Consider the following 26,737-nt stretch of genomic DNA (forward strand, 5'->3'; position numbering starts at 1 on the left):
TTCTCTGCTGCTGACTGATATTTTTTTTAAATTTTTTCCCCCCTCTTCCTCTTTCCTTTTAGAATGTAAATCAGTCTCGTAGCGGGAGTCCTCTGGGAGCTGACCCATTTTAAAGGCCATAAAATGTGGTCAACTTAAGTTAATGAGAATAACAGATAATGTGTGAATGGGCATTGTAGCTCATATTTTTGGAGGCTGAGCAATCTATTGAATTAATAATAGATCCATTTATCACTTAAGAAAATGCCCCAGAATCGCAGCCTGTCTCAATGTACCGAAGTCTCCTTTCTGTTGCTGCTTTGATTTTTCTTCTTCAGATCTGAGTGTAAGATTTCAGAAGAGCAGTGTGATATTTGGAGATGGAAAATATTTCATAGCTGGCAGGGGCAGCCGAGTGGAGCAGAGGACAGCCCTGCGAGCCGCCCCGGTGCTCGCACGGCAGCCAGTGCTGCGGGTGATGCCGAAGCCTTCTGCCACCGCCAGTACTCAGGGTTAATACTAACAACACCCTTGATTAGATACCAGCCAGTTAATGCGCTATTCCAGACTTGTTACATATTGAAAACGAAATAATACGCAGAAGTCTACAGGGCAGCAGTGTCCGTCTGAGCTGGTGGCATCTCCCCTGCCACGGTGGCACAGGGGAGCGGTCCTCCCTCCGCAGAGATGCTGAATTCCTCCGTAGGGGCGTTCATCCTGCTCGGGGGGTTGCGAGGAGATTGAATACGCTCTCTGCCAAAGGAAATGTTTAGTTTTAACCAGGTGAAAGCACGGCTGAGTGATGAGCAGCGTGAGGGAGCCTGGGCTGCCGGCCCTCTTCATGCGCAGCATATCAAAACCCGCTGGGATAAGGTGTTGTAAGCCATGAGCACAAACAGTCTGATGGTCAGCTGGACTCCAAATACCGACGGTGCCGGTGGCTCTAAACTGGAAGCTATGTGGTGTGGTGGTCTTCCCTGGGTTTCTTATCTTCGTGTTGTTTTTGTCAGCAACAGCAGCGTTAACCGAAGGACTCACGTGGTCTCAGTTTGAGTTTCCACCAGCAGTTGGTTGTTTGGCCTTTGTGCTAACAAATAGTATATTTACGTTCGCTTCTTAGTTTACAGTTAGAATTGTGGAAGAAAAATAACTTCATCTTGCAGCGAGTGTTTGTTTTACTTTAGTCTTAAAAATATCTGTCCAGATTGAGACTTTCTTAGTAGTAAAGGCCATCAGCATTGGGAGAGTCGTTGTCCGGCCACCTCAGCAAGCACGCGGTGTCCAGGTTGGTCTGTGGTATTGGAGAAGCTCAGCACGTGCTTTACTTTCTGTGATCCTGGAAGACCGAACACAGAGAAAAGAAGGAGAATTTATTGAAGGAGATCATGTACTGTAGCATGCATACAAAAATTAAAAATGAAATCAACACCATTTTGGTTATTTACAAAACTGAACTTCCCTCTTTCTGGAAGCCCTCTGTATAATGTGAGAGCAACAGTATTGCTAACTGGAACTCCACGTTTTCTGCTGGGTGAAGAAGGGCTTCTTTAGCCAGCGTCTTAGTACTTTTTTGGATGAGACTGAATGGCCTCTTTAAAAGGGGGGTTTTGTTTGTGTTGTTTTTTGTCTGCCTGTGTGCCGTATATTTTTTTTCCATCCTTAGACCGTGGTGCTCACAGCAGCGCAGGTAACAGGCGCCTTTGCTCATTGTCCCGTGCCTTTGCAGACAGATAGTAGAATTCTAGTGAAAAGTGTGGTTGCCCCCTACTAGGGGAACTCTGCTTTTCCGCTTTCTTTTTTGACAACTCTGTGGCGTGAGGTTCACTCTTCTTTTTTAACTATTGTATCTTTAACCGATGTTGTCAATGTATATTTTTCTCTATGGAATTCAAAATAACCCACAAGGCAAGCCCAGCTGCTGGCACCTTCCTCTGACCTCAGACACACTGAGCTGCTTGGAAAAAGTGATGTGGAAAGTAGATGTGATCTTGCTCTTGTGATGGTTTAGATATTCTGGTTACTTTCTTGTTCCTGTCTGTTAAGTCTTTCTGGTTTTCATTCCTTTATACCTTTTGAATTTTAATTTTGAGATAATTTACCCAACTATGTGAAGCGAGAGCTGTGTAAGACCACATAGAGGTTCTTCTTCTGTTCCAGTACTTAAGTCTTATGTTTAGGATTTTCAAGTTAAATTTAGAAGGGAGGGGGTTAAAAAAAAATAAATCATTGAGGACAGTAGAAACACCTATACAATAAATATGTTGTAGAGGAGCTTCTTGCCTGGCTGCAGCCTGTTTGTGTGCACGTCTGTTCTGCTTCCTGCTCGGAGATATTTTTCCAAAACATCAAAAGGAAATGGGAAAGGATGAGACTGCTTTTTATAGAAAAAAGGAATTGTAACTAGTGAGATAAAAAGGTTTCATGTTGGCATTTACTAACAGGATAAATTTACCTAATTTTTAATGTTGAGTTGTAAATAATATTTAACATCAGGATATGAATTGAGTTCCAGTTATTTCTTCATAATCTGCTGGAAGTGATTAGAAGACAGTGTAACATAACTGAAATAGCTATTTATAAAAAGCTGGATTATTTAAAGTTATTTAGCTGTAACTGGTACTAGGAATAAGTTATATTTTTAAAAAATACACCAATAAAAGTAGGATATAATTCAGTGCCTTTACCAGATTGTAAATACTCAAAAAATGGTAACTTAAGTGTTGAAGATAAATATACTTGAAATGAGCCATGTCTGTAACTTGGGTTGTACGATACGCGTGGGTGCAAAAGGGCTTCTGCTGGTGAGTGACATTGTTTAGAGGATACGTGTGCCTTTTTTACTTTTTTTTTTTTTTTTTTTTTTTTAAAAAGCTGCTTCCTGGAAGGAAACTGTGGCCTCCGGCTCATTGTAATAACGTAGTTCTGAGACATGCAGCAGTGGTTCTCTGAAACGTCCGCAGTCGTTTTCTCAAGAAAAGTTTAACTGCTCTGAATTTATGTTTTTTCCTTCCTCATGAGCTTATTACGGCTCCATCGCCTTTCGGTGATATGGAAGAACTGGATGTTTAACCAGGAGCCTGAACGTGTGTTTCAGGTGGAGAACTCCAAAGACAATGAGGAAAACATCTTGCAAAGAGAAGTCCCGCTCAGGCAGTCCCGTCGGAGGTTTCGGAAGATCAACCAGAGGGGCGAACGTCAGACCATCACCGACAATGTGGATTCCAGCAGTTACCTGTTGGTAAGTCTGCTCTCCCTTGGCCCATCGCCTTGGCATCGCGCCGTCTGCGTGGCCGGCTGGCATCTCGCTTTATTGAGAAATGCTGGTGAGATGAAAAAGTCTCTGTCTCTTATTTTTTGAGAATACTTTTTTTGTCTTGTTGGGGAGCGGTAGATCTAGTGCCTTCGATTTGAACACCATAGGTGGAAGTGAAGACTCAGGCACTGGTTAGAAAAAAGGCAATTTGGTTTAGAGGTTTTCAGTTGAGCACTATAAATAAATCGTAACATGTTTGCTGGATAGAGAAATGGTCATTCTTGGGTTTTGTTGGGTTGCATTGGTTTTATCTGGAGTTCTTTTGGTAAGATGTAGGAATTGGTGGTTTGCTTTTTTTCCTTGATAAATTTGAACTATGTTTTGGAATTGAGTCAATCACAAATGCAGTTCAATGCAGTATTAACACTATCATACTTGGTTATGTTTACTTGATTAAAAATAGTGTAGTGCGAATTCAAGCGTCAAAAAGAGTAACGGCAACACATTTGCTAGTCTTAAATAACATCACAGACTATATAATCTGCGCTGTCTGAAGGCACGTACAGCTGTGGTTTCGAGGCCACAATGCTTTTACGCAGGTTTCTCTTTACCATTATTTCTCACATACAAACTTCCTGCTTTGCAGCAGGATGTGTATGTGATCTAGACAAATTATTTCATTGCAAATAATTGTTCTGGATACTTTAACTTGCTTTGAAAATCAAAGGTTAAAAAAAACAGTGCTAACGGTGAAGTACACAAACCTTGAGTAGTCTTCATGCACAGAAAAGAAAAAAAAAAAAACACCACCAAATCACCAAATTCAATTTCTCCCCCTTTTTTCCCATTTTCCTTTTCATTTCCCTGAAAGGTACAAAGCTTTTCTTAGTTGGTATGCTTCAGAATGTCTGATCTGTGCAGTTAGGTGTAAACTGAAAAGATTTCCTCTGTTTCAGAATAAACTGCTGGTTTTCGTGCGTGTTGGCAGCCGTTGGATCGCGGGTGGTGATTTTAGACTCTCCAAAGCAGTAGCACGTCTGGGAGGAGAGGCTGCTTGGGCATTTGTCTTGTAAGCAGAAGAGCTCTCCTTGCCGTGACAGGAGGAGAATATGTTGCTTGAGGTTTAACGTCCTCTGCCATCTCATTTCGAGAACTGTCACACGTGTTGGATTTTTATCATTAGTAAGTCATCCGAGTTAGTTATTGACGAAATGAGATGTCGGACCCTCGTGCTCTGGGCAGTCATGCATAAGGCTTTATTAGGAATTAAATTCCAATCTGTGTATGACAAAACCTGTCTCTTTCGCTTTGGTGTTTGTGACAGCGAATAAGCACAGAGAAAGTAATTCTCGGACCTCAGTGCTCAGAGGAAGAGGAGCAGCCGACGCTGATGCTACCTGTGCAGCTTGCGCGGGGGGCGCCGGAGGGACTCAGCCATCTTTGGCCTAAGAAAGACTAAGTTATACGGCTTCTTGAACGATTTTGGAGTTTTTCAGTTATTGATGCGGAGAGCTGGTGTGGTACACTCGCAGGATTGTGATTAATTGACAAATTATGGCCTTGTTAGGATTTTTTCTTCAAGTTAATTAATTTCTTTATGTTGCCAACCACACGGAGCGCATTCGTGTGTCTGTGCGGGTGGTTTCGTGTTGCAGCTCTGGTGGCTTCCACGGATTTATGAATACATATATTTTGATCAGCATTTGGTGGAAAATTGTATAAACTTCATAAATTAACAGCATATTCCTAAATCTGCTTTTACGTCCGTTAATTAGGAATACGTAACAAGAGGCCTGTTCACGCTGCGAGGTGTTTTGCTGGCTGAGTGAGTGCTAAGTGGCAAGGAGTAAACAGGCACCTCTCCGACAGAAAATCTGCAAGCTGTTGGGTTTTCGGCAGTCTGAGTTGAAATACCAATCCTTGCTTTGTAGACTGTAAGCTCCTAATTGGAAAGTGTCATACTCGCAGTACTTGGTGCAGCGAAAAGTAATTTGTAACTCGACAGATGACTAAGAAATCAAAACACGATAACCAGCTGCCTCTTTGACAAGTAAATAAAAATCGGGGGCCTATATTTTTTCCATATTCTGTTATAATCTGATAAACTAGTGGATTTTTCTGAGGTATGGCTTGTTCTGTGCCTAGGTTTGGCTCTTCCCTATAGAAGTCTGCTCGTACATGGCCGGTGGTTGCCGTTGAAACGCGGGCTGTCTACTGCAACCCATCATGCCAGCCCGTGTGGGAACGGGCAGGGTAAGGAGGAGGGGTTTTGAATGAAACTTGTATTTGACAAGAACTTGCAATAACGTTTTCTGCCAGAGTGGGAAAACTGTTTACAAACTCGCCGGCAGACTTCCTCTCTGGCGTAATGCTAATGAATAAACGTGGCGTTGTATTTCGCTCTCCAGCCTGTTGCTAAATGCTCTGTGACAGATGCTGAATGTACCCTGATGGAGCTTTTGTGAGCCCTGCCTGCGCCGGCAGCGCTCCGTGCTTCCAGCCGCTCTGCGGGGACTTCAGTCAGGCTCCGGCCGTAGGATGGTAGAGTACTCAGCAGGACACTGTTTGAGTTTTTTAACGCCTGATCCCTCGGACACAGGTAGTTTTCTGCTTTCTAGAGAAAACTTAGATCCTGTAGGTATTGGAATTCGGTGTTGCCTTATCCTAGCTTGGAATTTTCCCTTTCACGGAATATTTCTTGTGTTTGCGTTTATGGGGAATTATCTATGCGATCTCCATTAACTCCTTAAAATGTAAATCTCTGTGAATTAAATATACTATGATTAGTATTTATGATTAAGGTTAATCTTTGTTTTTATAAAACATTACCCATTAGGGTGTGACACGAGCCTGCATCTGCTTCTCCCATGGAGCTCCCTGCTTGTTATTGCTGGAACTCAGTCTGTAGGAATCCCAGTGATTGGCCATGAAATAAAGATTTTTTATGCAGATACTCTAAATAATATTTTAAATGATTGTTTCCATCTTTGAAGCTCTTCCTTTCTCTTATGCCTCTTACTTGAGTAAAAGAGCCCTGGTACTTAATTTAACTGTGTATCTTCAGGATAGTTGATATTCAAATTATTGTTGGTATTTTCAATTTTTTTTTTTTTCCCCCCTTCCCTTTAACTAATGTTAAAAGTGGATCATCTAGTTCGTTTCTTTGGTGAAGGAGTTACTATTTAGACTCCTTTACTACGTTTTTGCGGTTCACAGAACAATATTGTTTCACAAGAGCACTGGTCTCCTGCAGAATAAGAACTTACAGTTGGGGTGGGTTTTGTTTTTGTTTTTTTTTTTTTTTTTTTTTGTTTTTTTGTTTTGTTTTTTGTTTTTTTTCTTCTTCCAGTAAAATTCAGTGAACATATGCTGACAGTGTTCTTTCTTCTCGCTCAAACTGAACAGGTTTATATTTCTGTTTGTACCTTCAAAGTGCATAATGAGGTGAACTTGTTCTCGCAATACATATGCAAGGAAGCCCGTTGGGCTCGCTCTCCTCCGGTAGGTGGACAGGCTGAGGTCTGCCTTCCACTGGCAGGGGCGCGCGGAAGCCGGGGCAAGGTTCTGCTGGCACTGGGGTTTTCCCTTCTACAGCACAGCTAGCCCGTGTATTTGGCAAAACACTTCTCAAATGTGGTTTGGTTTGGGTTTGTTTTTTTTTTTTTCAGGATGCAAAATAGCAGTGCTGCCCACCAAGCGGTGGAGGAGGTGGCTCCGTGGCGGTGGGTCACGTGCAAGGCAAAGGCCACGGTGGCAGCCCCAGCACAAGTGGCCGGCTGTCTGCCTGGGGCAGGGCTGAGCATCCCCGTAACTACCTGGGGTCTCTCTATCCCTCCGCACTTCTGATCTCTGTTGCCTTTTTCATTTTTGACACTTAATCTTGACGTCCTGACTTGGGGAAAGTGAGGCTGGAGTTGCTGGGAGAAGGCTCTTGCTGAAACTTAATGGGTTAGAAAGAAACCTGCTGTTGGTCTTAATTATGCCTGCTCTTGCTTCAGATGGTAATTGGTAGTACGACTGCGTATCTTTTTGGCAATAGGTGCTCTGTGCGTATTACCGTCTGTGGTGCAGATAAGAATCCAGACAGGAACTGGAGTTGTGCAGCAGGGCATTATCACAACCGAGGTAAATACGTAGTTGCTTCTCGTTCTTAGTCTAGTTCTCAACCCAGTAAGTAATGCCACTGTGTTTCTTAATTGCAAAAGAAAAAAGTAATTGTGATCATCTCTGTTCGACTATGTCCCAGACTTTGGTGACGATACAGCAGGTGCTTACAAAACTACAACAAACTAACAACAGATGACTTTATTACCTGAACACTTTTAGGAAAAACTGTTTAGTGGCAGTTCTGGTACTTTATAAAAGTTAAATTGCTGTTTTGATCTTGGCTCAAGTAATTGGAAAGTTAATGGTTCAAGTATTTATCTTCACAGTTAAAATAAAACCTGAGCTAGTAAGTTTTGCACTTTTATTTCTTGCAGTGACCAAAACCAATTGGGGTTTCATAACTTGATACAAATTTCTACATGATCCTAAAACCTGTAAACTCAAATCTTTTTTAATTTCAATTAGATTTTTCTAATTTATTACCTACATATATTTTTGACAGTTCTCATCTCTAATTTTTTTTTAATGAACAGTGTTTGTATTTCTAAAAATAGCACATCTATGATGTAATGCTATGGAGTTGTGACAACACTTAAAATTTTTTCAATTGTTGGTTCACTGTAGAACAGAATAAATAAATCGATACCAAACTTCTAGTAGTAATTCTCTTTCTCAGAGATGCAAATTTTACACACACCCCCTTCTTTTTTTTTTAAACCTCTTGTAAGAGGATAATGAGGTTTAAAAGATTTATTATAATATTAAGTTTTACGGACAGTTTCTTAATACTTGCATCATGTAAAAATTTTCCTGGAGCCTTGTAGAAGCATTTATCTTCAGAGAAGTCTGTCACTGAAGACTGCTTGAGTGGCAAGTTTCTTGTTCTTTGATCATTACTTAATGTAATCCTGTCAGAGGCTGGAGTGAGCGTAGGGCATCTCACAATTGTGGGAAGTTAAGTCACATTTCAATATACTGGCTCAAACCCATTAGGTTCTTTACCATTACTAATCCTTTCCCTTTTAAATGCTATAAAACACTATGCGTCTCTTATCATCTATTTTTAACTACCAGGTACATTTGCTGAAATGGTACCTATTATTGATCTAAACCAACTCAGACCGACTTAGAGCGTTCCTCCCGCTGCCTTTTGTTAAACTTGGGCGCAGCATCGGCTGGCGTCTGTTTATTTTGAATATCGGTTAATTTTAATGAGGCTGCGGCTGCTCTGTGAGTGGCTCAAATCACTTCTTCAGCTGGAGGACGGTTCTCTCTGCAGCTCATTGCTTTTTAATGTGTTTATGTCCACGCTTCCTCTTTTTGACACTTTTAAAAAACGCTTGGCAGCATCTTAGCTTTATGAACTACCAAATCAGAAGAAAATCTGGGTCTTGCTGAAATCCATGAGCCTTGCTGCGTACTTAGTGGGTACACAAATCAATGTCACCCGTAGCTTTCTGGAGGTGTCGCGCGATGCAAAGAGATGATGCAAGCTCCTTCTTCCTGACGCTGTTTTTACAACGTGGGGATTTTCTCTGGTCTAATCTCCATCTTAAATTTTGCGTGGCCCAGGTCACCTCCCGACCCGCAGGACGCACGTGCTGGAGAGCCGCAGGGCGCGCGGGACCCCCCTTAGCAGGGCGCGCGGGACCCCCGTTAGCAGGGCGCGCGGGACCCCCGTTAGCACGGTTGCCGGGGCAGGATGGGACCTCTGAGAGAGCCCTCCCGCGCAGTGGGTTCTGTGCAGCTCTGTTGAACTCCTGCCATTTCAGAGTGTTTTTCTTGCTTCTGTGAGCAAAAAGAAGCGGCGTCTGCCGCATGTTCACTTCCTGAGCAGCCGACTCCAGGTTTGTGGTGGCCTGCGCCTAGAGAGAGCCGGCCGCGGTGTGCCGGCACTCGGAGGCGGAGGAGAGGAGGGGAACGTGCGTGGCCGGAGCCCCCCGGCTTTCTGGAAAGGAAAATTGCTGTCAGACTGGTGTCTGGGGGTGGGGGAAGAGGCTGTGAATGACGTAGGAGCTGTGTTAACTAATGATGTCAGAGGTGTCGTCCTGGCTAAATCCCGCTGGGAACAACCTCCGGCCGGGTCCAGTGTGGGAACTGGCGCTCGGCATCTCGAGCTCGCCGGGATGGCTGCCCGGGGGCGCTCCCTTTTGCGTTCGCAAGCGAGGGGAAAATTGCCAAATGTGTGTTTGCTCATATTTTATTTTATGTATTGATTCTGTCTGCTTGTTTTGTCAGCAGTGTTGCCGTCAAGGGCTCCTTGAAGGTCTGTCTCTGGTTATGATGGTCCTTAAGAAAACGCCAATCCTCAAAGTGCGCTGTGCACTAAAATTCTTCCTAGGAATTTCCATAGACTGCTGGTGCTTCCCAAACTAATTAATGAGCGTCTGCAGTTTCCAAAGAGTAATGACTTGGATAGGCTGAAAATAAGAAAAATTGAAAGTGTTGCCCTTCGGTTAAAATCTGTGTTTTTCAGATTACAATTTCATTTTTAAAAAATAATAATGTATGCAACATGTAAACCCCAATTAATCCATAATGAAAGTGGTTGTGTTTATTCAAAACTAATATTCAGGAGTTTCCCTGAAGATCTTACGGACTTGACGAGCAGATTATATATAAACTGTGAATTACAGACACCACCTCAGTTCGGAGGTGACACGTGCAGCTGTTTAACAGCATTTAAGAGTGATGCACAAATGAAACTACATCAGACTGAAACTAGGGAGGGTTTATTTTAAGCGAGCACCTGTATTGACGCGGCTCTGGGCGCTGGCGGCAGCGCACAGCCCCTCTGGCTGCCCGTGGGAGAGCCGGTGGCGGTGGGGCGAGAGGACGGACACACGGACAGCTGTGCTCCTGCTCGGGCCGGCTGTGGGGCTGAGCGAGGTACCAGCCGCGCTCAGGGGGAGCTGCATTGAGAGGTTCCTGCTAACCCATCTTTCTTCAGGGCTTTTTATGTGTAAAATAACCTTTAATACAGCTGAAGAAGCAGCTACATGGACGCAATACTCAGCCAACTGCTTTAAAGAATTTTTCTCTCCTTTTTTTTTTCCTCTTTTTCTTTTTTTTTTGGTGTTTCTATCAGTGCTTACACCATAATTTTCTGCTCTTCTGTTCTTCTCTTGCCTCAAAGACTTTCTTTAAACTTTCTTCTGATGGGAGCGAGACCAGCACTGAGCTGTACAGCTGCTCCCTCCCTGGGTGCTGGTGAGATCTGGGGTGACAGTCAGCCCCCAGACCCCGGTGCCACCCCTGCAGCAGGTCTGTGTGTTCCCCTCGCTCAGCCGAGCAGCAGAATGGCACTGGTCTGGGTGATAATTCCAGAAAAACTTGTGGATATTTTTATACTTATTTCCTACTTGCAGTCCAAACACGTCAGTGTTTTTACCACTGAGCACTTTCACCAGGAAACCTGGAAGTGTTTGGAAGCGGATCCTGAGCACAGTCTGTCCTTCGCAGGGAAACCTCCCTGCTCCTTGAACTGGGATGAACCGGGGAGTTGTCAGACCTTGACCTGAGCTGGTGCTGGCAGTGCTGTGGGAGGGATGTACTGCTGTGCTGGTGTTGCTCCGTGGCAGCTTGTGGCAGAAGAACCTTTGAAAAATTCTAGGTAATTTGCCAATTAACATGTACAAGAAATAAAAACTTGGGTCATTAATAATGTGCTCTACACACAATAATCAGTTATCTGTTTCTTCCTCCTCCTTTCACCACGTAGACAAATTTATACCGTGGTAGAAATTAACTCAGTTCCTTGGAAAAGGCCTGAGAAAATATTTTATGTAGCATGTTCAGAGTGTTAATCTCCCTTTTGATAGACCCTAAGGGGTTGGGTGGCAGTTCCAAAGTCATTAATTCTTTATAAGCAGCCTCTTATGCAAACTAGACTGAGAGCCATGTGTAAGGGTTGTGCCCACTGCTCATGATTGTATCGTGTCATTTGGGTGGGTAATGGTAAAAAGCAGCGCTCTGCACCCGAGAAAGGCATTTCAGTCTTTTTGGGGACTTAAAAACCTTTTGTGTATGAGTTGCAGGTCTTTGTCGGATCCTTCTTTTTAACATTATTGTTTCAGTCTTTGGAAATGACATGTTGAGCGGCTTCTTGTAGGAAACCGGTGGGGTAGCAGCCAGCAAGCTGGTCGCTGCGTGCGGGGAGGTGGCGGCGCGCGTGGATCTGTTTTTTATTTCCTGTCTTCCATCTGGGCTGTTTCGCTTCAATATGCCGCACTGAAGTCTAGCAGCATGGGTGCACTCGCATTTGTAGGAACTCAACCTTTCTCTTAGATTTAGGTCTATCGTGCCTTAGAGAGAAGCAGTCGTGTGAAGGGTCGTTTTGTATTTTAGCCCAGAGTTTGTTTGAGTCGTTGGGTTGAACGTCACATAACACTGAAGACTTCTTGAAAAGACTGCAGTGGTGGTGCCTTCAGCTTTGTATTCAAGTTAAAATGGTTTTCTAATTTAGAAAATGGAAATACGCATCGACTCGGCCATGTTCTTCGGAAGCCTTCTGGACCAAGTCAGGGACTGAGAATATCCTGAGCGATTTTCAGTTAAAATCACCATCGGAAAATGTCAGTGCATAATGCAAGCATTTGGATGCCGTGTTTTCCTTGAAAAACTTGGCATGCAAACCACTGTCTGTACGAGAGAATAGCTAGAAGAATATCTTTGGTTTTGGCATAGGACTGATTGCTATCTAATGACATTTAACAGCATTTGTAATTTCACTTTTGATATGTGGAAACTTTCTTAATGGGGATGTATTTGACCCACGAAATACTTGAAATAGTCGATTAAATGAAGTCTCTGTATGGGGCGATCATTGTAGCTTAATTCCTTGTTGATACCTTGTTCTTGCAAGTCAGAGTTGCCTTCTATCGCTGAGCATTAGCGTGTTTTGTTCTTATACGATTAAGTTTTAGTTTGAGGTAATGTAGCCACAATGCTTGTATCGTCTTTTCGATTTTGATTTTGTTTCCTTTAAGGTTTGGCTAACAGTTGTGGTTTGTCAGCTTGGAGTGTAGGTGCGGCATCTGCCCCGTCCGGTGCTTTATCTGCTCAGCTGCTGTCTCAGGTGGGCTGAGAGCAGCTGGGGCTTTTGCTGCTCTTTTGCCCTCAGTGGAGGGAGGGACTCCAAATGATGCTGGGGAGAAATTTCCAAGAGCTTTCCATTTTTAAAGGCAATAAGGGCCGGCTGGTACCAGACAATGCGGCAGTTTGGCCCTCACCACGCTGCAATGCTTCATCTGATGAGGGACGCCCTGCAGAGCCGCTCTGGGGTCTGCGCTGCGCTTCCCCAACACGGCGCATTTGGGGGTCTGTGGGCTGTCTGGTGGTCCCTCTCCCAGTAAACCTCTTGGGAGCACTTACCCGCCCCACTCTCCCCTGTCGGTGCTGTTACCGAGCACGGGCTGCGCTGCACCTGGCCGGTCCCAGCCCGGGTCCAGGGACGGCTGAGATTCCTGGAGGGACGCCTGAGCCCGAGTGAGTCTGTCGGTGTCGATTCTGCACGTAGAAAAGCAGCGTGGTGGGTCTGTTTTGGGGGAGAAAAGAAGTGTTCATGGGATGTCATGCCTGGGATGATACTCATGTCACACACGCTCTTCAAGCTGGATGCCCTGGCCGCGAATAAATGGGAGTTGACTGTTCACCATCACCCTTGCATAGAGAGAGATTTTGAAATTCGGTAGTAGGAGTCAGATCCCTTCCCCCTTGCTGCTCTCAGGCTTCCAGTTTGGTGCTAATCCTCAAGGAAAAGTGACAGAAGAAATATTGGAAGTGGCATTTTAATGATTTTTAACCTCATCTGTGGAGTTAATGTGTTATTCTCAAGGTCATTTAATCAGAGGCTTTTTTCTTGCGAGAGGTGTGCTGGTACCTTATGTTCTAAATTGTCTTAATCTGCTCGTTTCAACTTGAAATACAGTTTTTATAAATGAGGGAAGAAAACAGGGTATTTTGTATCGGCTTTCATATCAATTTTTTGGGGGATGAAAGTGAATATATACCTTGGTGGGCTTTGCAGTTTCCAAACGTGAAACTCAGGCTGGCTCCCCAGGTAGGTGGCAGCCGAGGCAATTACGGCCAGTTCGGTGTTAGGGTTGGGCTGCCATTTCGGTTTTGAGACTAGACTAAGGTAACGTTTTAGTGAGCAAAATCCTAAACGTGTTTGGAAAATTGTAGAGATTTTGTCCTTTCAGTATCACTGGGTGGCTTCAGTCCCACAAACTGACCCTTCTGGGGTTGGTAGCCACTTCTTCTCATCACCAGGGGTTTTGGGGTTGCGTACCTTCCCAAACTTCCCCACCCCTTGCCGAAATGAGATGTCAGGAAGGAAGGGAGGAGCCTGATATGAATCATCTTGGTTCAAACCGTAGAAATGAACTTTTTGTTTGAGTCCGTAGCGGAGGGGGCTTCCCCCTTTCCCCCCCGAGCTGGCGTTCTCCCTGTTTGCCATGCGGATCATGCTGCCGCCCAACGCGGCAGAGAGCGTGCACCGACAGACAGAGACCTGCGGGAGGGAGCTGTAATTTATAAACGTATTTGAGAAAGTATTATAAACCAGATAAATCTGAATCACTGCAAATAGGAGATGACCTTTCCGTGCTTAACACAACAACTGAAAAAAGATGGTTGGGGTAGTGCGAAAGCGATGGAGAAATTGGATCCACAGTGCCTTTTTATTGTTCCTTCTGTATTGCTGGTGCTATATTTAGAAGCTTACATCACTTCAGGGATGATGACAGTCTCTGCCCTCCCTCTCCCGCTCCCTCCCGCTCTCCCTCTCTCCTTCCCTTAGGATGGATCGTGTTTTCATACGACTTATGAGTCCTACAGATCTTTCCGTAGGTTTTTTCTACAGCCTGTTAGTAAGTGCCGCTGTGCAAAGCGCTGTACGTAAGGATGCCATGGCACTGCATAGTGTCACCCTGAAGGGCAGCGGGAGCTCGCGGTGCTGCCTTCCCTGCCCCCCCTTCCTAAAAGGGTCAGGAACAGGGTGGAGAGTTGTATTTTTTTTTTTTTTTTTTTTTTTTTTCCTCCCCCCAACCCCCCCCCCCCCTCCCTTTAAACAGGAATTCCTGAGAAGCCCTAACGAGGGTCTAACCTTGCCATGAAAGTACGATGGTTCCCTTCAGATGCTGAAGTTACATGGCGGGGAGATGCGGAGCGGCGTGCCGGTGCCACCGAGCGGAGCAGGCTGTGCCAGTGTTCCGCACCCCGCGCTGCCCATCGCCCACCTCTCCAAAGAGATTTAACCTACTCGGAGGTCTTGAAATAACCTCTTGATGCAGGTGCCCTTAATGCTAAAATATTTCTGTATTATGCTGCGCTGTTTGGCAATTCCCGCTCGCCAAACTGTATTAAGATGAGTTATTTTAGCCTGCAACATCTTTGCCCGAGTGCGTGCAGTGCGGGATTGCTTTCCCAGCAGCTGGTCTCCTTCCCCAGCCCCCACGCTGGGCTCGGCGTGGGGATGCTGCCTGAGCCGCTCTGCTTAAAACCGGGGGGGAGGAAATTCGGGTACCCGCTCATAGCCGAGCGCTGCCGCAGGGGACGTGGCAGGGGACAGCGTGCCTCCGAGGACAAAGGGACAGGAGTCCACAAGCCCAGGCCCTTCGGCACGCTGCCGCGCCGGCGGCTTCTGCCTTTTCCGCCAGTGCCATGATGGCTGGGAGACGGCGCTCGCCCTCCCCGCCAGCGCTGCACAATGGACTTTTCTTTCTCTCATTGATCAGGAAAAAAGTGGTGCTGCTCCACGGTGCCTTCCACGGTCAGCCGGCACCGCGGCCGGCTCCCGCACAACTCCGGCTTGCGGCGTCCTTAAATAAGAGAAGGCTCTAACGCCGCTTAACTGAACGCTCCTTTAAATTATGAAAGGCCTTGCTGTCCTCTTCAAAACATCCCGTTTTTCAGGGACTGACTTTCGTCAGACAATTAGAAGGTGCAGATTTATTTATCAGGCAGAAGGATTCAGACAGCGTTATGGGAGGATAAAGGCAATATGATGCATAGGAGCGGATAGAGTGATATTTCAAGCATGGAAAGCAATTGTTGTTAAGAAACAAAAACCACCTTTAACTCAGAGATTGTAGACTGAAGGATTTTTTCCTTAAGATTCTCTAAAAACTTGCAATCTGGCTTAAAATGAGACCGGCGATTTACTGTTTGTGATTCTGCCCGATGCTGCCGTTCTTCACGAGTGTTTTGATCGTGATCACTACGGAGCAGCCTTTGTATCGGATTTTTTTTTTTTTTTCATTTCCGAGTTTCTTTAGTATTGAGATTTGTCATTAAAGAGAGGATTTATACAAACTTACAGCATTGTGCTGCAGGGAGCAGGGGCTGCAGGAACGCATGCGTTGCAAAAAAAAAAAAAAAAAATTAAAAAAAAAAAAAAAGACTCAGAAATGTGGGGGGGGGGATGCCCCAAAAGCTGGGGTGTGGAAGTAGGTCAGGTTTTCCCCCCGCCCGGGGCGGCGCGGGCGGGCAGGGCTGCGCAGAGCTGGCTGCAGCCCCCCGGGACCGCCGCCGCCGCGCTCATTGGCGGGCCGGGCAGAGGGATGATGTCATCCTCACTTAAAGGCAAAACTAGAAGGAAATAGGATTTTGTTCCCATTATTGAGCTGGTGTTTACAGTAGTTGTAAAATACGGCATCCGCGCCAAAATCTTTAGCGGATGGGATTTCGTGCACAATGCGGCGGGTTTGAAAGGCGGTTGGGAGATGAGTATCTGCCCGGTTAGGCGAGGGATGGAGTTCTGCGCTATCGGCGCGCGCGCAGGCAGGGAGAGGTTTCCTTGAGCTGGGTTGGGTTTGCGTTTCGCCTGGATAGAAATTGTGATGCTGATAACTGTAACACAGGTAACGCTGCGCCAAAGTGCTCGGATGTTCGTTGCCGCTGACGATTTATCAGCGTGGCATTGCATTTGATGCTTAAGGTGCTTCTGAATACAATTTTGTGAATTTTTAGAAAAGATGCAGTACAGTCGTGTGTAAGGTGAAGCTGACACATTGAGCCTATTGTTCAGTATTGGAGGAACAGTAAAAGAAACAGCTATCGGTATAGCTGGTGTTTTAAAAATCTGAAGTAATTATCTAAAATACTTTCAGCTCTTAAAGAACAAATAGACTCTGAGTTTGCAAATTTTGGAAGTGCAGGAACGAAGTTGGTTTTTTCTTTTATGTTTAAATACAAATTGAACACAGTAATATTTATGAAGCCTGGTTGCATCTGTTATTATTTTCACTGTCTGATAGACATTAAGCAGATTCAGACATACCATTTTTTTTTTTTTTTCTTTTAAGGCAGTTTTGGAAGGTGCTAGGGGAAGGGTTTTTTCTTAGTTAAGGTGCAACTCCTGTCGTAACTTGGGTTATATGAGGGGAAGAATTCAACTTCTGGATGGCTGCTGGAAGGAGCCTGTGGTTTGAGATGGGGTGGGATGGATGTCCTGTTGGTGCAACTTGGCTTCCGAAATGTAAGAGTCTTGTTCTGCGTGCCCCTTGGCACAGTAGATGAAAACAAGCTTTCTGTGGATTGCCTCAAACCACCATACAGTATTGAAAAATAAGTAAACAAACAAACAAAAAAAAAAAAACAGAAGGGATTTTTGGCCCTCAGTGCCACCAGACCACTCTTGGAAGCTCCTCTTCTGTACGGGAGGTGTGGCCATCAAGGGCTGGTTCGGATTTGGAAAATTACCCTCGAGTCTGATGGAGTAATGAGATATATGGCGATGAAAATTCTTTCCAAAGAGAGGAACACGGAAACAGTGAGTGCCCCTCCTTGCAGACAGAGTAAATGATCCAGAGTACTAAAAAATGGCTTTAACAGAGCCAGCGCCCCCTGTCCGCCTCCCTTTCTCTCCCGTGCTTTCCTCCCTTCTTGCACGGTGGCAGAGGTCCTTTGCCTTCTAGGAATTGAAAGCATCGCGGCGGTCCCAGCTCGAAGGTGTGGGATCTCGGAGGTGCTTCCTCGGAGCAGCTCTCCGGCAGGCTGGGCTGCCGTCCAGGACACCGAGCTGCTTGCAAATGTTGCAGGTTTCAGTTGTAAAAAGAAATGGTAAAACTAATTTGACTCTTGCAGAATTAAGGCATTTTTGGTTAGAAACAGAATTGGTCTTGATTGACCCCGCCCACCAAAACTTTTAACATGGTTTCAAAAGCATTAAAATGATGAGAATTATAAACAGCACCTTTCAATCAGAAATTTACTTCTCTTTCTAGACAGAAATCTCCTAATGAGTATATAGGATGAGATAAAAACGTTGAGGCTCTTGTGTGACACACATACATAATACTAGAAATTATTTGATTGTGATGTGATTATGGGTGTATCTGTGCGTGCATGTGAATCTCTGCGGATATTTATTTTGCTTAGTTCTAAATTTGGATGCAGAGATGAGAAATAATCCACCTAAATGCCATTGCAAGTGTTAATAGATACATGAGATTGATTTAAAAAAAAAAAAATTAGAAAAAGAAAAATATCCAGAGTTACCCTTTATGCGTTAACAGATCATAAAATGATATAAAATGTAATGTGGAGCGGGGGTGTTTTGCTGAGCGGCTGTTATACCGATATGTGTGTTTATATGAGGTCAATAAAGATGCTCTGCTGGCTGCATCTGCAGATACAGTAGCCAATTGATCTAATGCAGTTTCTAAAGGCTTTCTATACAGGTGATGTCATCCTTTTAGCTCGGTTCCCCTCCCACTCTCTTTCCTCCTTATTAGATATTTCATCTTGCTGCGGAGCATCCAATCGATGGGAGCTTCTCCTGAGGGAGCTGCTGAGAAGCAAGCGAAGATAGTAGGAATTAGGACTCCAGCAGTCAGTCTCGCTGTAGCCATGGACGGACTGTTTTGTTGTGCATCACAGAAATGTTTTAATTGGAAAAGCTAGGCGTGGATTAACCGTGCTATCCGGCTGATGCATTAGAATACTAAGCGACACTGCAGAGTTGTAAACTGCATTAAAAAAAGGAGGGGGGGGAGGGGGGGGCAGAAGAGAAAAGGGTTTGTATTGCAGAGGCTTTTAATACATTCCACGGTGCAAACCTGTTAGAGCATATATCCTGGAGCTACAGTCCGGACACTAATTCAATTTTTGCAGTTATGATGGACGAGAGTATAAAGAAGAAACTTTAATATCCGGGGTGTGGGATTCCTGAATCGCCTAAGATGCCGAAGAACCTTTGCAAAATTTCATCTACAATATGAATGTGAAGTTTCCGAAAAGTGGACCCGAAGATAAGCCACTTGTAAATGCGTTTCAGTGAAGAGAAAAAAGGCACTTGAAGAATTTATATCTCACCTTTTAATGTATTGTTGCTTTAACCTGCAGTTCTAATCCATTTCAGAATTAATTCAATTTTAGCAGCACTTTTTGGGTGCATGCCTCTTGCCTGGGGGAACGTATGGATATTTGTATTTGAAAAGCTAGGAAACATTTTGATTTGAATTTATGTGCTTGTTAAAACTGGAACATTTTTATAGGAATTGCTGCTGCTGCTAACTCACTGCAATACTGACAACTACTCAGATACAGGGGAAGCTGTAATCGAATTCAGTGTGACATTCAAGCCTGAGAAGTTGCATACATGTACATTTGCTGCTTTGGTTTATGATTTTTAAAGAGAATCCAGAAGGGGTTTTACTCCGTATTTTTCTTCTGTGGCTTTTATTTGAGAAAGGAAACTTTTCCCCCCACCCCAGCCTAAGAGATGGCTTTTCTTGTTCGATGTTATGCCAACTGCCTGCAACCGTGGGCCTCCAAAGTAAGTACAATTTTGTCTGTGCTGCATTTCTGTGACATGTGTTGAGAACGGCGGTGCGGCTGGAGCGTTCCCGGCTCGGAGCCCGGGTGCTGCTCGGTGGGCTGCCGGACTCCTGCCCGTGCGGGGACTGCTCGTGCGGAATCGTTTCTGAACGGGAAGGGGGGACCTTGAAATCTTGGAATGGTTTTATATACGAATAGCTTACAGGCAGGATAAAAAATGCCATTTGCTTGTGAAATGTGTAAAGCTTGCTTTTTAGCCTATAAATGTGAAGCAAGTGTTATTGAAGTGTACCATTTTTATGACTGCTTGCATTTCTTGCTAACTTGAAAATACCGGTATACAAACCCAGTGATGTTCTAATTTTCAAGCTGTATGAAGCTCTACTGCTTCTTTCCTTTGTGCAGCGTTGTGGAATTGGTTAATTATTTAGCTGAACTATGTAATTACAATTAGCTTTAAAGGACACAAATTATTTTGTGTGTCTGAAGATGCAGTATTTTTGTGAAACTGGGGAGGGAAGGGTGTTCCTTTTGAAAGAGGTAATGAAATCTAGAACATTCGAGCAAACCCATCTAATGAGATAAAAGCCTTCAAAGAAATTAGAAAATATACTATTTGTCAGACTCTATTTGGTATGCTCAGTCAGAAAATTAGCCGAGTTGCTGGTATTTTATTAACGCTACTGCCAAGAAGTAGTCACCTAAGACATGGCAGTTGCCTTCTAAACCTGAGGCCAGGCATATAAACATTATTATTTATTATAATTTTGTATTGCTGTGTTGCAGCTCTTAGAGGCTAGAATACAGACTGTGCAAGCCCCTTGCCTGTGAGAGCTGGCGGGGTTCGGAGGCAGTGGGCTCCTGACACCGGGAGATGCGGCAGTGACTTTGGAGCAAGGAATTTGCTCTTGACTTTGGTCCCAAAAAGTTTAGAGTCTAAGTGACGTGCCGGTGCGGAGAGGCAGAAGGGAGGAACGCAGCTGGCTGTGCGGAGACCCCGCGCAGGATGGCTTTCCCTCTTTTTTGGTTTTTATTTCTGCTAAAATGGAAATGGAAACCCGCGGGGTCTGGGGGCGAACATGCCGGGCTTCAGGGTTTCCCTGCTCGGTTGCCAAAATCAATGTGTGAATACGTGGGTGCGCGTGCGGCTGAATTTTGGCTGTCCCACGCGTGCCGAGTCCACCCCACCGTCGGGCGCGGCGGATCTGCGGCGCTGGCTGCCTCCAAGGGCTGATGGGCTCCCTGTGCTCAGCCAGGTAACGGCGGCCCCGTGCCTGGGGGGTCCCGATGGAGAATGTCGGCCTCTTTATCTCATCATCCGTGCAGAGGTGTGGGCTCCTCCGCTTTCGTCCCTTCCTACGCTGTAGACATTAAATACGAAAGGATCGGTTCACTTACGCCGGGCTTACCTGCACCTCCCTTATTAGTTAAGGAGGGCTGAACGTGTAATACTGCTTAAAACCAGGGACTGCTTAGTCACGTTGGTACTTCAGCTGAGATTGCTCTTTCCGTAGAGTTTGGGCCAAAGTGAGAAACCACAAAAAAGAAACCCTGTGCTCAAGTAAAGGTTTGGCAGGAGTAAAATAATAATATCAAAAAAAAAAAAAATTGTAAAGGCTTTTGGCCCCCTGTGTCGGCTCTGTGGATGATACCCAGCAGACTGCTGCCATACCAGTCAAACCATTTATTGACTCATTTACTATTCATAAACAAAATGGTAGAAAATGTTGGGGAAAGGGAGGTTTGGGTTTTTGTTTGTTTGTTGTTGTGTCTTTTTTTTTTTAAATGGCTGATGAAAACCGATTCACTGGTTTTGCATTCCAATCCATAGCTAAAAGTTCTTTATCTTTAAAACCACAAAAGAAAAAGCACCTGTAGCCCCCTTCTGCAGAACCCCACAAAGCCCCCCCGGACTCCTGCAAACCTGCACAAACTTTCAAACTGGTCAGTTCGTGATGTTCTGCAACTCTGAAGAGAAATCTGCATAGGATTAAACAGACTGAGCTGAATTACATCCGAGTTTGGTCCAGTTTGGTTTTGTCTGAGCTTTGTACCACAAATCTGTTTCTATGATGGGTGTTTTCTAATAATACATATTATAGCAAAATAACTGATGTCAGAATTTTAAGTATTCAAGTTTATAACTTTTAACTTGAAAATGGCAAGTATTTTGTGGTACTCTTTTGAAACAAGAACCACTTCTTGCCACAGAGCAGCGAACATCTGACTTTTCATTTGCTTTCTCAGTGACTAAATTCAAAATTTCTTAGATTTATGTAGATACCTGCCCCAGAACTTTTTCAATTAGTTGCTTTTCAACTGGTTTAGGACAATAGTCTGAAAATGGGCTGTTGACTCAGTTGTGATTATAGCTGTTCTGAATGTGACACCGTAATGATACATCTGTTTAATCAGAGCAAAATGAAGTCATATTTCATGACTAATAGGAAAGGTAAGCTTTTGTGAAGGTATGTGAAGGAGGATACTTCTGAAGGTTATCCTCGAGCTCGAGAGGTCGCTTTGGCAGGCTGGGGGCCGACCCGCAGGAGAAGCCAGCGTTAGGAGCTCTGTCACCTCCTGGGAGGTACTGTCTGAGCATGAGGGGTGTCTGCCCTGGGTCGCGTTGCACGCGCCCCTCACCTCCACAAACGCCGTCGCTTTTGGAAGTAAAAGGGACAGAGTAGCCATCTGGAAAGCAATTAATGCGGTCTGTTTTCCTGCATAAAGAGCTGCTGCAAGGAGGATAAATTGAGAGAGAGAACTCCAAGCGTTGTGAATTTCTGCAGTGTACCTGAAGATGAGCCGGACGAGGCGTTCAGCCCGGCCCTGCGGGCTCTCGGAGCGGCCGCCGGTATTTCTCAAGGCTGTGCTGATGCTGGGGAACGCGTCCCGGAGAGATCCCCGTGGGGAGCTGGTGGAGCTGGTGGTTGTTCCTCTGTCCGCTGTGGCTGGGGGTACCAGCACAGGGGCAGTTTCCCGCATCGGGAGCGCATCCTAAGAAACGGTCGCTGCCGGGGGGGGACGGACCATGCGTGTTCTGCAGTGACACACTGCAGAAGACGAGATAAATAGATGCAGGCGTCCTTAAGCAAACATGGTGAATATGATAAGCAGAGAGGAGTGTGGAAAGCAATGATCAAAGCAGCCCCGGCTGTCACACCACTGCCGCTCTGGAGGAAGATGAAGGAGGGTAGAGGACTTTGCATCGGTCGTGTGGAGATCTGCTTCCACAGATGACGTATTTGCAAGGACAAGGGGCATTCGACTTAAACTAATCTAAATTCCTCTGATACAAATGCAATATTTTAAAGTAGAAAAATTAAATGTTTCCGATGTATCTCAGCAAGATTCTGATTGTCTTTGTAATTCTGATCATAACTTTCCCAGTGTCTGTTAAATTGTCTGTAATGCACTTTGTGGTATTAGAATCTTAAACGTAGGTGCATTATGAAGTCACTGGAAAAGAGCTCTAAACTTAACGAGGTAGATGGATATGGTTCTCCTGTAATAGAAATTTTATGCACATCCTAACAATTTCCCAAGCCTAGAATGCACACGCGGTTACCCCATTTGTGTAGCAGGAGGGTCTGATGGGGAAAATAGGGAGTGATTGGATAATGTATCTATAGAGGCTATTTAAAAAGAGATGCTTTTTGAGATAATGTGCTTTTTATAGAAAATAAAAATTTTTGAATTAACGTCTAAGCCTCTAAAACGTTTGTTCCTGAAGGAAAACAGTTTCATTTAAGATCCCAGGTCTATGTTAACTTGTCTTAGGACAGTAGACAGTAATTTATTTTCTTTAGGCTTCTGTGTTTCTGCTGTTTAGATAAAATCTAACAACACTAAGCATAATAATGAGACACGTTTGCTCTGTAAAAGTTTGTGTTTGGGTTAGAACAAAAGTCATGGAGTCATTTTTCAGTTCCATTCCTATTTCTGCTGTCCTCTCACCGGGACGCGATGGAAGCTTTGGTTATCTGTAACTATCAGTGTAACACCATCTTCTGATTCCAAGGGGCATCCGTTTGATCTCCAAGATCTTGAGTTGAAACCTTCATGCAATTAAAGATTATTTTCAGCTCCTCAGAAGAAAAACAGACCTTGGATAGTGTGTCCTTGATTTGATTCGATGTCATCCTTGTCTTTGCTAATGCACTTTTATGGAACGTTGCCCTGGTAGTACGCATTTTAAATGTTTTCAGTGCAAATAGATTATCTGATCCTTCAATTGGTCAATTTGGACAGCGTCTTTCTCTCCCTCATGGCCTTGCCTCTCCCTCCAGTCTTTCTCTCTCCATGCCTGTAGCTTCCAGCCCAACTTTCAGCGGGGCAGAGCACCCCATCGCCACTCAGAGCGGGACCCGTGGGTGCTCAGCACCCGACTGTGTACACAGAGTTCAGGCGCAGGCAGCGGGCGATTGCCCTGCGACCTCCTCCCTTCTGCCTCCCGATGGTGCTCCCATCCTGCGAACTTTGGTTTGTATGATTTAGTTCTCTTTTGAGTTTCTGGAGTTTCAGCCAGCTCCTCAGAGTATTTATGGTCTCACCTATTCCTTATTTTCTGTTTTGTTTTGTTTCCCTCCCCTCCATCCTCTGCAGCAGGATTGCCTTGTTTCTCCATCTTGATCGATGTGTAGGAGCACAGCCTCTTGGTTACTCGGCGCTCTGATCCCCGAGCGCCTGGGGAGGGAGTGCTCAGTCCGATGAATGACCATTTTCCTTACACTTAGTTAAAAGTTTAGCTCTGTTTTTTATAACAACTTGTAGGATACTTTCTGTAACACATTTTAAATGTAGTTTTTGTTTGATAGTTTAAGACAGAAATGGTTGAATATGAGCTGTGTGGCCATTTACTCAAGAAAGCTTGGATTTTCTTATACTCCAGTGTATAGGATGTTGAGGTTAAATGCAAGTACACGTCGTACTACTTTTTGACAGAGAAAGCTTTTCCCTGAAGTATTGTTTTTATCGGAAATTGGCTCGTAATATGCAAATAAACACCTATCTGTACATTTATTTCCTCCGGGACTATGTTTGTTTTAAACCTGCTTTGTTACGATTCTGCTTACAGCTCCAGCCGAGTTGGGGACCACCCTGTTTTGCGCCTCTCGCTTCCACGAATGCATTTCTTTATGAATACAGAAAGGAAATGTAGATGGAAGATTGCTGCGCCTTTGTGTTGGTTTTTTTTTTTTTTTGCATATACAGGATCCGAGGGCCTCGTTACCCTGCTCGTAGCTGAGAGGTGATGCGTAGCTGAGCGTTGCTCGCAGCATCGGCGCGCTCGTGCTGCGCTCCCCGCGCCCTCCGAGCCTGGCCGGGTGCGTCCCCCGAGCTGACTGTCCCCTGCCTGTCATTACAGCGAGGGGAGGTTGTACCAGCCGGAGGATGTGTGAAGAGGGACCGTCATCACCACGGTATTTTAGCAATCAGCGTCTATAAGAGTTTATAAATTATTCAGCTGAGATGGAACTCCATGCAGATTGGGAGGTTCGCGTGCCCTGCAGTATTGTCTCGGGGTGAGCCCCCCCCAGCCCTCGGGCTGCTGTCGCCTGCGCGGCTGCCGGAGTTCTACCGACTCGCGAAACTTCAGCTCAGAAGAACAGAACTCAGCATCACTACCCCCTGTCACAGTTTGTTTTCTACTGCGATTATTTAGAAAAGGCTTTCTTTAGTCTTCTAATGTATCGGTTTTCAGTGGTGAGAACAAACAGTAAAATTTGAACTCTGGTGCTGAAAATAAGTCTTTTTGAACATTCCTTTTGCATTTTCACAATAACAAAACACACTTCGTGACACTTGAAAAGTGTTACACTGTGAGTAGACCAGAGAAGAGTTGATGCATATCAATTGATTGTTGTAAAAAATGCAACTTGCGTTTACATGTCGGGTATTCCCAGTATTACGGAGCTCTCATCAATACCAGTACATTTTTTCACAGCTGAAGTCAACACGTCCTCTCCAAAGCAGAGATATTTGTGTGTCAGACGCTTAGCATTATCATGAGTTAAGGCATAGCAGTAATCTATAATTTAGACGTATGAAAACCAAATTAAAATTGCATTACATGTGTGGTTTAAGGCAACATCAGAATTTAGTTTGAAATTCTGTCCTCATGTCACCTTATTGTAACTAAGGAAACGTAATACTTCAGAGGATTTTATTTTCTACGCGCTGTAGGAACCATGAAGACCAAGAAGCTCTTGGCTGCCGGAGGCATAGAACAGCCTCTAGGGATTTTTAATTCTTTTAGATGTTTTTTTGTTGTGGTGTGGGTTTTTTTCGGTGTTTTTTTTTTGTTTTTTTTTTTTTTGTAAGCCTGGGTTTATTTTAGGAATGCTACAAGGAGTTTTCAGGGCGCTGCAAGGCTGTCATGAACGGTATCAACTTGGTCCTTATTTCTTTGAGATTCATGTCTGTATTACTAATAATAACTGGAGTATGTATGTACTGCAGCTAAGGAATTGAGACGAGTTTTGAAATAAATATTGTCAGTGAGCCCATCTTTTGTATGTTTTAAAAAGGAAAATGATCTGAAGTTTGTATGGTTGGATAGGCACCATTTTTCTTTGCATCGTGTTATTGAAGGTTACAGGATTTTATCTGAACCTGTTGGGAAAATGTTTGATCCATCAGTTGGCTTTAAAAACAACAACAAAAAGACCTCATTGCTGCTCTCTAGAAATCTGAAGAAATCATCTTTTGTGCCACTGGTGGAACATCTGTGGTCTTTAAGGAGGAAATGTTTTTGCTTGCATTAAGTTAGTAGAGGACTGATGTCAGCATAGGTAATTCCGCTGCGCTCATCTTACCCTCTCGGAGGATCCCAAAGTGGCCTCTTTGTGCATCTCAGAGGAGCAACTTTCTCCTCTCCCATTAACACAGCTCTAAGTGTATTTTAAACTTGCACATTTCTAAACTGGAGCAGAATTGTGGCTTGTATGTAAAAGGTGAACGTAAACCAGAGTTAATTTATAGAAATCCTGGGGAAAAAGGGCTAATGAAAATTCTGCAAAATAACTTCAGAGAACTCCAGTTGGTTTTGGTGGTTCTTATTATTTTACAGGCAGGATATATGGGATGGTTAAAATAATTCACTTACTGATGCCAAGAAAAAAACCCGAGAGGTTGTTCTTTTTTTATTTTTTTTTTCTTAGATGGAATGAATGGGATGGATGAGAGCAAAGAGTGGGATAGAGAAAGGTTTGCTTGGTGAGAGACTGACGGTATGTCAGCGGGTGTTAGCATCGCTGCTCTTGTTCCAGTAGGTTGTAGAGAGAAAAAATAGAACTAATTAAAGAAATCGGTTGTGTTGTGAAAATGATCAAACTGATGATGGAATTGCAGGCGCGTAGTGAGGCCCTCAAAACAAGTGGCGGATCAGATGCTGGAAGGCAGAGGTTGCTCGAGTTGGATGCAAAGGGGAGCAGCGGTGAGGGTGGAGCTGGCGAAGGGTCTGGCGGAGAAACGGCGGAAGCACCCGTGCGAAACAGGAGTCCAAACTAGTGCCGCTGTGCGGAGCAGAGCTGGTCAACAGCCTCTTGACAGATGGTACCGATCACGAAGATGCTGGGTTTGGGGAATTTTCCCTACATAGAGCCTTTTTTTAAC

General features: G+C 44.5%; 1 protein-coding gene across 1 annotated transcript in view; it reads left to right on the forward strand.

Moving 5' to 3' along the window:
- Positions 1–26,737, forward strand: part of RAPGEF6 (Rap guanine nucleotide exchange factor 6) — a gene marked incomplete at its 3' end in the record, with an annotated part of 102,797 nt that overhangs the window by 45,593 nt on the left and 30,467 nt on the right. Inside the window, exon 6 of the mRNA XM_082489812.1 lies at positions 3,074–3,217. Within this exon, the coding sequence (XP_082345938.1) occupies positions 3,074–3,217 (144 nt within the window). The remainder of the gene's footprint in view (positions 1–3,073; positions 3,218–26,737) is intronic.

This window comes from Vanellus vanellus (assembly GCF_965231255.1).
Source record: "Vanellus vanellus genome assembly, chromosome: 13".
NCBI lineage: Eukaryota > Metazoa > Chordata > Aves > Charadriiformes > Charadriidae > Vanellus > Vanellus vanellus.